At 38.0% G+C, this 13,585-nt stretch overlaps 4 protein-coding genes across 4 annotated transcripts; 3 read left to right on the top strand and 1 right to left on the bottom strand.

Annotated features, from left to right (window-relative positions):
* Positions 1 to 4,219: 4,219 nt before the first annotated feature.
* CBG27437 lies at positions 4,220 to 5,302 on the top strand (the record flags this gene model as incomplete). The annotated part of the gene is made up of 4 exons (XM_045238837.1): positions 4,220 to 4,425; positions 4,471 to 4,579; positions 4,627 to 4,727; positions 4,777 to 5,302. 4 exons carry the CDS (start codon positions 4,220 to 4,222, stop codon positions 5,300 to 5,302), a joined length of 942 nt encoding a protein of 313 aa, XP_045099804.1.
* A 464-nt stretch (positions 5,303 to 5,766) lies between these two features.
* CBG27436 lies at positions 5,767 to 6,593 on the bottom strand (the record flags this gene model as incomplete). The annotated part of the gene is made up of 3 exons (XM_045238836.1): positions 5,767 to 5,826; positions 5,875 to 5,982; positions 6,030 to 6,593. The coding sequence occupies 3 exons, from the start codon at positions 6,591 to 6,593 to the stop codon at positions 5,767 to 5,769; spliced, it is 732 nt and encodes a 243-aa protein (XP_045099803.1).
* A 1,107-nt stretch (positions 6,594 to 7,700) lies between these two features.
* Positions 7,701 to 8,580, top strand: CBG27435 (the record flags this gene model as incomplete). The annotated part of the gene is made up of 3 exons (XM_045238835.1): positions 7,701 to 7,780; positions 7,857 to 8,104; positions 8,564 to 8,580. 3 exons carry the CDS (start codon positions 7,701 to 7,703, stop codon positions 8,578 to 8,580), a joined length of 345 nt encoding a protein of 114 aa, XP_045099802.1.
* A 1,398-nt stretch (positions 8,581 to 9,978) lies between these two features.
* Positions 9,979 to 11,940, top strand: CBG27434 (the record flags this gene model as incomplete). Its single annotated transcript, XM_045238834.1, has 8 exons — positions 9,979 to 9,989; positions 10,367 to 10,424; positions 10,470 to 10,607; positions 10,654 to 10,698; positions 10,741 to 10,857; positions 10,906 to 11,007; positions 11,055 to 11,225; positions 11,866 to 11,940. 8 exons carry the CDS (start codon positions 9,979 to 9,981, stop codon positions 11,938 to 11,940), a joined length of 717 nt encoding a protein of 238 aa, XP_045099801.1.
* Between the last annotated feature and the right edge of the window lie 1,645 nt (positions 11,941 to 13,585).

The following is a 13,585-nucleotide window of genomic DNA, read 5'->3' as shown; positions in this document are numbered from 1 at the left end:
GACCCCGTCGTTGTCTCCTCTCGACTCATTCGTTATACGATAGCTCTTCAAAGATACCAACTACATGAAATAGTTCAATGGATCCAAGAAGTCGTCCAGCCGCCCAGCCAAGTCCTTCCAGCCCAATCAGTCGTCCAATTCTTCCATCTTGGCCCCTTCGTTCTATGATATTCCACTGAATGGATCTGCAAAGAAGTATGTGAAGATATTCGCAGGTTCCAAGATCAACACGCAAAACAAAGAGATCCTTCAGATTGGCGACATCCAGAGCAGCGAGTACCAAGCTTTACAAGCAAATATTGGAAATGTTTGGTTCGGTGGATCGATGCAAGCAGTAACGGCGTTCAATCAACGTAAGTTTTTACGCGATTATCATTCAATGTAGATTTTGTTTTCAGTAACACCTTGTCGTTATGATTCTTGGCCAATGATAGTCAGAGCTCCCATGCAGGCGGACTCCGCGCAGGAGCCGACATTGAGACAAATTAACGATTATTTTAATTTAATGAGTTTAAATTAACTATTTCTAGGACTGTCTTTTATCTGCCATTATATCGTATTGTTCGTTTTTTTCTTACAATAATATCCTTTCTTTTACACTAATCAAAGTTTTAGTTATGCCCGGCGATTGCTATCACATTAAAATATACAAGGATCTAGTCTTCGAGAATCTAAGTGAAATTCTCGGGAAGTGGGAATCCTGGCGCATTGGAAGGTTTTTATTTTATTTTCAAAATGTTACATATAATGATACCAGCCTACTGGCTGCTGCGCCTTCGGCGCAATTCAACATTTTTAATTGTTCGTCGCTCCACCCCTCACTTTTTGATTTTTCTTTCCCACACTGTAGAATATCTACGTCCTCCCTCTCCTCTTTCGGTGTTGCCCTCATAGCGCAGCTGTGTGCGTGCGCAGCCATTGTACAGAAGGTAGCGGGTTCAGCTTTTGTTGCGGCCGAACTCTTATTCAAAAACCCAAAAGTTGACAGAGTGACACCGGGACAGACAGACGTGTCTAGCGTTTTATATATAAGGAAGATACTCTACTTCCTCCTTGATGATTAGGCGCTTTCAAGTCTTCATATCAGAAATTTTTTTCATCTTTCGAATAAGTTAATCATATTCTTTTTTTTTCTCTCGATTGTTTCCTTCTATTTGTTTTGTCGATTTTGTGATATAATGTTCTATATGATAGGCATGAAAAAGCAATCATCCCCCAGGAAGCTAGTTTATGACTTTATGGTCATACTTGTCCCCCTCTCTACTCGGAAGCAATTAGACTTTTACCAATCTGTCTTTATGATGTGAAAGTGTATTTTTCCTGATAGCGCTTCTAATCTCAACAAGGGTACTCTCAAAAACCTAAAGTGTTCGGATATTTTGGACTAAATGTTCCTCTACCGACCGAGCTCAATTTAGGCGGAATACACCTCACACTAATTTAAAAACATCAGATTCTATGTTAAATAAAATGTAGAGTTTGTAGAACAAAAACAAGTTTTTCTCATCTAGAGATGATTAGCAAACTACGCAATAGACTTGGGTCTCAAGTGACCGGAGATTTCAGTGGGTCTTGCTCATTTCCGAAAGCTCGTCAAGTTTGATATTGATGTATTTTTAAAAAGGCAATTTTGAGTCTGTTATGAGACTTACCCGTCATCTTGCATCACTATTCACCATCCACATTTGTTCTAATAGATTTTCAATAAAAATCGTATTTTCCCCTCCTGTTAAACCAACGTGACTCATAAATACGCTAAAATTGCTTTCCCAGGTATCAAAATGAAACCCAAGTGCAACAGCATTCATCCAATGAAAGAAAACGAAAAGCCAAACATAGATGCCAAACTGGAAGAATTTTCCGATGACGATGATGATAGCCTTATGGACGTCACTCTTCCAATGAACAAGAAATGTTATGTTATCTATGTCATTGCCTTCATTTCGTTCGCCTGTTTCATCGTTGTTATCGTCGTGCTGAAGGAAGAGTTGGGTCACCCAAATCATATTCAAAACTAAATTGTTTTTTCCGAATTTGAATTGTAATTATATGGAAAGAATAAAGTTTTTAAGCAATACATGTGTTTGAACACATGAATTAGAGAAGAACTGGAGCACATGTTGAAGTTTCAAAACAGCATGTCTGACATTGGACACGAAATGTTCATTAGGTTTTGAGATTTTTGAAAGTGAGCTCTTTCTGTTTTTCCAAAAGTTGGCATGGAAACGGAAGTAGAACGGAAGTAGGTCTTCAATTTTGTTCCGCTTATTTAGGTAGGAGCCTAGATAGGAGTCAAAAATTTCCTAATTCATGCTCTCCCTCGGTTTGACGTTCGTACAGCTGATGTAGGTTTGTACCATTCTGACTATACAATCAAGCTATATAATCTCGTGTACGATTCGGAAGACTGCATTCATATAGTAGTATTTTTCAGTGCTCTCATTTTGATTTTATCAGTCTTATCATAGTTTCATTCTCATGAAAAGTTTTGTTTCCAGATAGGTAAAGGCAACCGTCGGCGAAATATGCTACAGCTTCGATCTGATGAGAAACCGAAGAAACCTGTGCCACTCATAAGGAAAGAACCGTTCCAGTACGAATTTGGCCTACTTGGTTATGTGGCTGTCACTGGCGTTATCATCTTCTTTGCCACGATTCTTTTCCAAACAAGTTTTGTGCAGAACTTCTTGAACAATGCTTCTGGAAGCGCTGATGGAGATCGTCCTAAAATTCTTCAGAGACTACTCGTTTCCCGTAGCTCATACAACAATAACCCAAGGGACCTATGGCATGCCAATTTTCTCTGAAGCTTCCAAAAAAGATGTAATCCCATATTCATCACGTCTTGAAGTGTCTATAAACGAATTTCGAATGCACAGATTTTTTATTCTTCAGAATGCACAAAACTTTTGTTCACATTCCTCGGCGAAACCTTGAACCCTTTCCAGCTAATTTGCTTTCCACACGCGGACTTAGGGGTAAAATCATATCAGTGAAAAATTTGTGAAGAAGTAGATAACAGAGGGTTTCGTTTTTTTTTCATCACGAATCTGGGACTCTACCCTTTGCACACTCTGTATAACTCTTCAGCACGTTTTTCACCTGTCAGGAGCATTGAGTGTTGAGAAGAAGACGGCGGCGCCTAGCTTAACACAAGTCAGGTGGCGTTATCAAAGGAGCAGGTTTAATATTAGTGACGCAGACATTTTTGGAGGGAATTTGAATTTGAATTTCGATTATTTGGGGATTTCATCTTCAAATGAGGGTTCCAATTGAAAATAAAGCAAAAAGTGAAGTGCGAGAGCCGAATGTTCCTTTTATTTCAGTAGTATTAATTAAACCCTGGATTTTGAAAGTTTTTAAGTACTAAGAAGTCACAAATGGTTGGCTTATGGTTGACTTCCAAGTGTCAACATATAATGATTTCAATCTAGACAATAAAATAATTTTTTTTTAAGTTGTCTCTCGTGTTTACGAGCAGTCAGCATTGTAACCAACCTAAATTTCAGCCTAGTTCTTTCGTTTTGTTCTTCTCAACATTCTAAATACATGCTTTCAGTTCTAAAAGGAAAAAAAAAACAAATGGGATGTACTTGAACTCCATTTTATCCTGACTTGTCCCGTTTTAAGAGTTTGAACATTAAATGTGCCGATTGTTAGAAACAATCGAAAACGGTGCTGGACTTGTCGATAAGAACCAACGTTAGTTTTTTTGACAGTTCTAATCCGATTTTCCAATTTTTTTTTTCATTTTTTGGTTCACGATTCAAGGCCTCATCACCACAGTGCTCATTGATTTAGAAAGAAACACAATGTGACAACGGTTCTGCTTTTTTTTAGTTCCTGATTCATTTGCTTTGCTGTTGCTCAATATTCGAATGAGCTCCACATCTGTTGTTCAGACAATGCTTAATTTTTTTCCAAGAAAGTAGAACTTTGCCGCTTCAAGCTCATCACGGAGAGGTCATGTGTTGTCTATACGTTTCAAAAACGCAGTTGTTCATTTATTGAGAACAGACGTGCACATTACAACCTGATCTTCGTAGACGAACTAGAGCTGCCCATATTTTTTGAAGTCGAGGAAAAGTCGTGCACTTGTTAATCGTACTTTTTGTGAAAATCACAAGTTGAAAAAAAGTTTATAAATGTTTCTCTTGTTTGTTTCTGTTTGTTTCGACTTTTTATAGCTACACAATCTGAATTCAGATCGAGTTCAGCAATGAGAAGTCTTATTCTCAACATGCTCTTCATTTTCCTTTGGATCATCCCCATTTGTGGAGGGAACTACCAATTCACGGAGACTAAACCGACTTGGAGAAAGAACGGGACCCCAGACATCACTAACTTGACCTACAGTGCCACATTATCGTGTTCGTTGAACGTCACCTGGTGTTACAGTGCCGCCTACAGAGAACACGATTTTTTGTATGTTTGATTTTTTAGAGAACTGCTCAATAAAATATTTTTCAGCTCCCAAGACGAAGTTTTACACATTCAGGAATTCAGTTGTGGCAATGAATCAACGAAGAACCACACAGCAGCGTTTCAGATCACTGGTGGAGATGGACTCAGTTTTCAAGTGAAAAAATGATCAAATTCAAATTTCTTATTTCTCCAGTATTTTAGAAAACCTACGATATGGAAGTGTATATGTTCCACAACTGCACTAAAACAACCAAAACAGTGAAAACTTGGCGTGGCTTCCCTGTCATCCACCATGTACAGAAGTAAGTTTTAGAAAACAAAGAAACTGGAAAAAAGAGTTAACTCTTCTAGAACTGGTGGCGGAACATACAAGATTGATCTCACTGATGACGGAACTTCATTGTTTTTCCTGGGAGTTGGTATGCAACGTGTGAAAAAGCATCGGCATGAGGTTTACACATGGCTTATGAATCAGAAGATTGGAGAAAGGAACGAAAACGGCCAGAAGGTTTTTTACAACATTGCCGAGGAAGAGAGGAAAAAGAAAAATTTTGCCGTTGCGATGGAAGCCGCGGCCAGAATCGCTGTGAAAACCGCTCTTGAATCTGGAAAAAAAGCTGATCATCGTGCAGCTATTCAAGTTGCTGCCAAAGCTGCAGTCAAAGCCGCGTTGGAAGCGGAAGAGCTGCTAGCCATCTCCAAAACAACCGGAATTTCAAAAATTGCTAGCGAAGCCAGTGGAGAACAAATCGTCGAAGGCAGCGGATCCGATTGTGAAGGAAGTGGCATTCTGTTGGAAACCAAAGCGGTTACAACTGCAGAAGAATACCGGAAGCTGTACGGAGATCCACCAAAGGGGATGTTTGATACCAATTAGGTTGAATTGAGCTGAAGAGGAGGACCTCAAATTTTTTATTGCTATTTCTTTTTTCTATTTTTGTCTGACACGATTTTCGAAAATTTTCGTTGTGCTGTTCCTTGAAAAAAAATCTACCACTGAAATATCATTTCTTCGTTTGCCGTTTCATGATTTTTTTTTGTTTTTCACAACCTTGACCCCCCCCCCTCCTCCTTTTTTAAATAAAACACTTCGAATCTTATCGAAAAGGTGTTAAACTCTTGTTTAACCGAACTACAAAAGCTGAATCTCAATTTCAGCTTGCAGAGAGCTAGAAAGTATTTCTGATACTTATGGCTCCCCCTGTGTAACATTTGTGTAAAAATATTTCGGAACAATGCTTAAAGCAAATCGTTTATTTATAAAAAAAAAGCTTTTGCGAGATTAATAGTTTGATTCGAAGCGATACAGCAAGTTTGAAGCAATGTTGATGTACGTTTCCGTTAACGTGTAAAACGAATAGCATTAGTGCAGCTGTGCCTATCAAAGTAAGCGTTGAGATCCTGAAAAAAACAATTTTTCAGTAAAATTTTGGAATACTCAGTTTTTACATCTCTTAGTTTGTTCGCTTCAGCATCCCCGCACTGTTCTCTAACCTCAGGCAATATGTCTCGATCATAGGGAAAGCCAATTAAACTGCATTTAATTACTTGGTCCTTCTGAAATTAGATATCACTTGCCAATACTGTTTTGCAGAAAGACTCACTACTGGGTTCGGATCAAGTTGCTCTGACTCATGCTTCAGCCGTTCTGCCAATTGTGATACCTTGTCACTCGTTGTTGTAAGTTTGTCGAAGCAAGATTTCTCCAAGACCTGGGGCATTGTTGGTGGTACATATTCAGCTGTGACCGTAGATGAAGAAACTGAAGTAGAAGTTGAAGATGATTCTTGATTGGTGGAATTTCCAGTATTTCCGGATTGTTGACTGCCGGAATTTTCAGTATTTCCGGATCGTTGACCTCCGGCAGTTCCATTATTTTCAGATCCTTGATTGTTGGAAGCTTCAGTACTTCCGGATTGTTGATCTTCGGAATTTCCAGTATTTCCAGATCCTTGACTGTTGGAAGTTCCAGTATCTCCAGATCCTGGATTGTTGGAAGTTCCAGTATTTTCGGATGGTTGATTGTTGGTATCTTGCTGGTCAGTAATTTTGGATTCATCCTGAACAGGCATTCTCGGCATCTTCCTTCCGTCGTCTTCCTTGAAAAATGGTGCGGAGTAGACCGAAACAAGGCATAACGCCAGAATAATGCTTGTTTTGGAAACCATCTTATCGAGGTGGTACGTTTCGTTCGTTCGGCACGATTTTATACTGAAAGAAAACCAATAAAAACATTTCAGCGTTCTGATATCATTCGTATTGTTTTGATTATTTTGATTGTTTTCTGCGGTATGTCTCACAAAAAAACGATTGTTTGCTTTGTAGTTGAGCGTCAAAAAAGAACCCTTTTTTATAGATTTAATTAATTTTTTCTAGATAGGTTTCAATTCTTCCAATAAAATATTATATTGGTTATTGTTGTTTGATGCCATTTTAATTTGTGAGAATTTTTCATTATTCCCTCTGATAAATTGCTTGTGTATTCTGGGAACACCGATTTTTCCGAAAAGAAATGTTGATTCGATATGTGCGTTATGGATAGAAAAGCAATCCAATTGCAGAAAAAAAAAAATACTTGAACCACATCAAATTGTTCGTTTTCCACAAAATTTATAATATAAGAATGAGGTGATGTGCAATTTAGAAATGGAGATAATGTTAAAATTGGAATACCGTAAAAACTGTAATATAACGCCACCTGTATTAGAAAATCCCCTCTAATACAACGCCACCCGTATGAGGTTGTTGGAGGTATCAAAACAAAGTTTTTATGCTTGATTAACACCGTAATAGTGAAATCTAAAAATTTCGCACCTTTTTTCATTTTGGTACCATGTTAAATCAGTAAAAAATCAATTTTTGTTACCTCGCATCAACCCAAAACAACCCTTTGAAAGATAAAACGTCATGGCGCTATATTACAGGATTTACTGTATATGGTTTTTCATTTTGCAATGTTGCAAAATTAACTAAGTTCACCAAAGAAGCTGAAAATGATGACTAAACCCAATGAAGTGATGCGTGTATTGTCAGAAAATGAAGCTCGAGACAGCGAATAAAATTTCAAACTGGCAATAAAACTGATTCCTCTGTTTTTTTTCAGAAATTCTACACTGGATCCAACGTTGCCAAATTCAGTGAGTACCCTAACAAGAATAGCTCCACTGGGCACCGTTGGAAACATGTTGGAAGCATCGCGAAGGAAGTGAGGAAGACAGCAAGGCCTTGGATGTAAGCGAGAAACTTGATGGAAGTGGTAATGTCGAGGGAAGAACATGTTCAAAACAATCAGCGACATGCTATCTTTGGATCTTTTTTTGGAGCTAATATTTTTGCTTTTCGGCATTTCTAACCTGCTCACTTTTGTTGGATTCAACTATCCATTGCACTTTCTTCCCCTGGGTCCTGCCATGGTCGGACTCTTCCCCAAGGATCCAAGGTCCTCTCGGCATTCTGAATCTCCAACACCATTGGTGGTTCCGTCTTCGGAGTCGTCAGAAGCCTCCACTTCTAGGTGGCCTAGGAGAGGACACTGCTTGTAATCTCCTCTGGATGTACAACACATCGAGAATTCCCACTCTTACCAAAATTTTTTCTTTTCCTTCTCCCGAGTTGGCAAGTAATTTCTCTCATCACCCGATCTATTCTCAGACAGATTATTTCAGAATATGTTACGAAAGCTTCGAGCAGCTCCTTTTGCCAAATAATATGACTAGAATCATCATGCATAAATTAAATTCTGAGTTGAGTATTTGCTTAAACTTGATAAGTTAACAAAAATGTTCATAGTTGATGTTTAAAATTTTGCTAGTTCTTGATTCCTTTCTTGGGAACCGTTAGTAGAAGTGACATCGAGCACAGCGCTGAATCTATTTTGAATCATTGGACCCAATATTCAAAACCCTATCCTTCGTCTTATGCGTCAGGAAACTATTGGTGAGCCTTTTTTTACGATATATCCTCTAGAGCATTTTTTTTTGTTGCCTAATTTATTGGAATTATTCAGTCTCAAAAAAAAATCAGATTCTGGATAACCAAATGTATAATCTTTAGACATCTGGGCTCATACTCTTTGGAATCCCAGTGACCAGTGACGAAATACTAAAATCATGAATGCAACGAACGGAAATGAAACTAGCAGAATCCATCCATTAGACGCTTAATAACGAGCTCAACCGATTGTGCCATAAATTTTGGAGAAGGCAAGAACCAAAATTATTAACTATAGATAACTATTGCTATTGTAAATTCAAAAAAAAAGCAGGCAAACAACCAGTAGACATTTGAATTTTTACTGATATTAACAAGATAATGTGTTTCATTTAAATAAATATTTCAAAGCCTGTTTTTTCATTGTTCTCCAGAATCTCAAATTCTACTTTCATTGGATAACCTAAAATGGCCATCCTAGGTGCTATAATTTTATTTTTGGTTGATTTCTTGCAATTTTAACCATTTTCATGAGTCTGGAGCTCGATTGTTAAGTTTCCGATTGCTTTGGAAATTTTGGAGGGTGTAACACAGTTTTAGGTTAAAACCATACTTGTGGAAAAGATGGCCGGGCCGGGCCATAGCCGGGCTGAGATTTTTCTGAAAGCGGGCCAGGCCGGGCCGTAAAAAATTACACATGGCCGGCTCGCGGGCCGGCCCGGTTTTTGAAAATTTCGAAATTTTAGAGCAAATCATCATTTTTCAAGATGGCTTTTCTCTTTGATAAATAAAAATCCACGCTAGAGGACGATTCTGTCGAAAAAAAACTGTTTTGAGGTAGTTTTTAGAACAAAATTTCATCCTTGACTTAATGAAGTTTGATTTTTTTGCTAAAAATTCAATTAAATTGATTTTTTCGGATGGTTGTATGCATTTGGATTAATATGTGTGCTATTAAAAATTAATTAGCACATTTGAAAAGTAACGTTTTCGAAAAGTTGTCCTAGGCGGGCCGAGGGTTTTGAAGCAAGCGGGCCGGCCCGGCCAAAAACTTTGAAATTGCAACATTTTTTTGAAATACCTGTTTTTTTAGCTAGCAACATTCTAAAAGTTTTGTGAATTTTAAAATTTCAATATAGACTTGTTCGAATCCTTCAAAAATTTCAAAGTAATCGGAAATTTGACAACCAATTTCCAGACTTTGACCGAAAATCATTAAAAAAGTAGTCGCCTCCTCTGTGAGAAAAATTTGATCACGTATTTTGGCAAAATTGAAAAAAAAACGTATGCACCAGCCTAATAGATACAAACAAAAGTTTTCAAATTGTTAGTAATATTATAAAAGAGCGAAACGCAATGAAGTACTATTGGTATTTATTGAAGAAGTCAGCTGAGCTGCAGTGAATCATCAGGTAAGTTTTTTTTGTCGAGTCTGAAAAAACCATTTCGACTACCGGTTACAGGAGTTCGTGAAGTTTAACACGCCATCAGTAAACCATATATCAGACAGCAACGTTTCAGTCATCTCAAGGAGATCTTTTAAAAGCTGTCACCAAAAAAACAAAAGTGGTTCTTAAAATCGATCACCATGTTTTTGTTCCAGAAATTTGCAGATGCACAATTATGAAAAGCAGGTTGCCGGAAGTAACCTTTTAGGAATACTATCAGCTAGCTAAATTGTCATCATCGGAGCTATTATATATGACAAAACCGTTGAAGTCCGCCGGAGTATGTTATGTTGACGTGTTTTGAACATAAACAAGATTTTTCAGGTTAGTAAGTTCTACTTTTCAACTTTATTATCTTATAAAACATCATCTCCCTTATTGCAATAACTGCATCTAATTCTGAGTGATTCAAACAGTGTGCAAACAAAAAGGAGATGACATAGAATTGGGCGGAGCTTGCCTCGTGTTTTTTGGGATAGTCTTTATTCATGTCATTTGGATAGTTTCCTCGCTTTTAGAGCCTTTTCTCCATTTTTTAGAATTATTTTTTTCTGTTTTTGCAGAAGCCAATCGGATAAGGCAAGTTGTATGATGGACGCTACAAACAGTAACCCACCGCAGGTAAGCCGTTTTTTTTCCTAATATTATCTTTCCAGTTTGTTTCAGGTGGTAGCCATTCAAAAAAAATTCACCTGGACCACGGCTCAGAGAACCCGCCTTAGTGATGTTTATCAAACTTCTGCGTTCATCACTCAAAAAATGATCGATGAATTGGCAGCTGAACTGGGCGTGGAGAAAACGAAGGTATAAATAACACAACTCTGAACAAGTAACAAATAAATCGTTTCAGGTTGAGCTGTACTTCAACGGAAAACGCTGGTACGAGACAAAAAAAGTAAGTATGCTTCTTTTTTCAAATGAATATGCCAGTATTTAGGCCAATAAAGAACGCATGAGAAAGATCGCACGGGACCTTCCTGCAACTCAAGCTACAAATGTTGTCATCCCAGCTATCCCAGCGATGCCAATGGGAACGGCAAACAACGGACCACCGGTTAGTTCATTAAAGAAAAAGCTTACGATGAAAACGGTAAGTTTTCAGATTGCCGTTCATCCGGCGTTGGATGTTCCACACCATGGAACTCCGATTAACTGGGGGAACTATCAATGGGGTACCCCAGCTGCAATGCCAATGCAAAACCAGGTGAATATATTACCAACTGAGAACTTGGAAGACTAAATGGGTTTCAGCCAATGCTCGGCTTCGATCCACTTGGTTATGGTCACGCTCATGTTGGACTCTACAATGCCAACTACGCCAATGCTCCAGCATTTGCACCACCAGCTCAAAATGCCATGAATTGGAATCAGGGATTCGTCGGTTACCAGCACGGTTCCCAGCAACCGATCTACGCTGGGCAGGTAAATGATATCGGTTTTCGCTGGGTTCTAACACATTCTCTGAGAGAATTGAGATCGGGTCAATAGGCGATGGCAATGGCAAAATTCGAAATGGTCGTAGAAGTCTGAAATTGTATGTGGTGAGTATATGGGCTACTCTAAGACTTTTGACCATGGTACCCATAAGCCACGCCCTCTCCTACAGTAACCCTGAAGTAGAGAAAATTTCACTGTCATAATTTTTTTTTCATTTTTGAAAAATTTTCAAAAGTTTGTTACTGAACCAAGCCCCGATTATTCAATACTTTGGACTCACTTACACTATATTACCATAAGGTCATAAAACTACTTCAGGGTTACTGTAGAAAATTGATCTTAACACAAAAAATGGTCGCAATAGTACCAGATCTGAAATCTGAAACATTTGAGTCGATATCATTATTTTGAACAAAAATAATTATTCGGGGTTACGGTATTTTGGAGGGGGCGTAGCTTATGGGTACCCTAGTCAAAAGTCTTAGAGTAGCTCATATACCCACCACATACGATATCAGAGTTCTACGACCATTTTGAATTTTTCTATTGTCATGGTGTTTTCGAGTTTCTCAGAGATTGAGTCTTAATCGTGTGCATTCCGTTGGATAAACATTCGAACTTTCAGGTCAATGCACCATGTACTTGCTATTGCGATGGAATCTGTGGATTCTTTGGCAACAATCATTATTGCTATCATTGAACACCAAACGGATATGCTTGCTAACTAATTGAGTGTTGACGGTGAAAATAAAGTGTTGCCGTTCAAAATGTTTTTTGAACATTCATTCTTTTAAGGCGCATCTCTCAATGGGAGTTAGTTTCGCGGTTTTTCAATCCCAACAAATCTATCCAGCTCTTGTAAACACATACACAAAGATTGAACCCCAATCGGTCTGATTAAAAATTGACAATAGCAATTAGTCACATTTCCTTCTGCAAGAATCTACAGTATCCTGTTTTCCAATGTCTGGCACGCTCTCAGTCTTCCAAACTATCTTCCAAACGAACTTGCAAAATCTAAGGAATTTGGCTCCGCCCTTTTTTCTTGTTTGCACAATCAGAATGATTCAATGCCAGTTGGAGGAACTGTGGAAAAATTATGGGATGATTAATGACGAAATAGTGCATGGAAATGAGAGAGTGAGCTAGAGTTACCAATCAGGGTAATCAGTTAGTCATTTTCGTGAAAAAAGATTGTTTTGTATTCTGCAGAACTCGGCTTGGGGGACCAAATAATTCAAGACGATTTCATTCTCGGGGGATCAGTGAAAAGTGGATCGGACATTTCAATAGTTTCGGATAAATCTGCTGCCTGTCGTCCTCCGTAAAAACAGAAAATAATTGAAATTTTCTGAAGTTATTCTTTTGAAGTCCCAGAAAAACTTAAATATCTGTCTCTCCGTAAAAAAACTTCTGAATATTTGGGTTCCGCCCCCCCTCTTCCCTTCTTTGCAAGCTCTTAACTAGGTTGATTCAAGACCGTTTGGGCTAAATCTTTCTCTGATCGATAGCCATTTTCTCTGGCTAAGCGGTCATCAAAAATCGTCAAACGTTATACCGTTTGAACGAGATATGATAACGTACGTACAAGTGGATCCGATTTTTTTCGGGTTTTCCGGATTTTTCTGCCGAACAAGGGCTTAAATCAAAAATCCAGCTTCCCCATTTGATGCGTAATTTTGATAGCTACAATTTAAAAAAGAACTGAATTTGCTCGAAAATAAAAAGAGTTAATAGGTTTTTAGTGAAGAATTGATGAATTGTTTTGGGGCACATGTTACAGGGCCGAACGCCTTGTCTAGTCTGTTTCAAATCTTTTAAAGTTTTCAAAATGATCGGAAATTTGACAGCCTCCAGACTTTGACCAAAGTTCATTCGGAAAGTAGCAACCTCCGCCTTGAGAAAAATTTGATCAAGTATTTTGGCAAAAGCGAAAGAAACTTATGCATCAACCTAATAGATACGAACAAAAGTTTTCAAATTGTTAGTAATATTCTAATAGATCGAAAACCAATAAAATACTTTTCATCCCGAGGGGTCTTTCAGAAGGTACCAACAAAAAACCGAAAATGATTCTAAAAAATCGGTCACCATGTTTTTGTTATAGAAATTACCAGATGCGAAATTATCGAAAGCAAGTTGCGGAAGTAACATTTTAGGCATACTTGCTGGCTAAATTTACACTATCAGAGCTATTATACCGTAAACACTCTAATAGAACGCCCCCAGACCGTCAACTTTGAGCCTGTATATCTCTTTTCTTATGAAAGATATCAAAAAATCGTCAACTAAAAAAATGTTTATCAGAAAATTAAAAATATTTTTTAGTTGACCACTTTTTGATA

This window comes from Caenorhabditis briggsae, assembly GCF_000004555.2.
Source record: "Caenorhabditis briggsae complete genome, chrX, whole genome shotgun sequence".
NCBI lineage: Eukaryota > Metazoa > Nematoda > Chromadorea > Rhabditida > Rhabditidae > Caenorhabditis > Caenorhabditis briggsae.
This window is presented reverse-complemented; position numbering and strand designations above follow the sequence as displayed.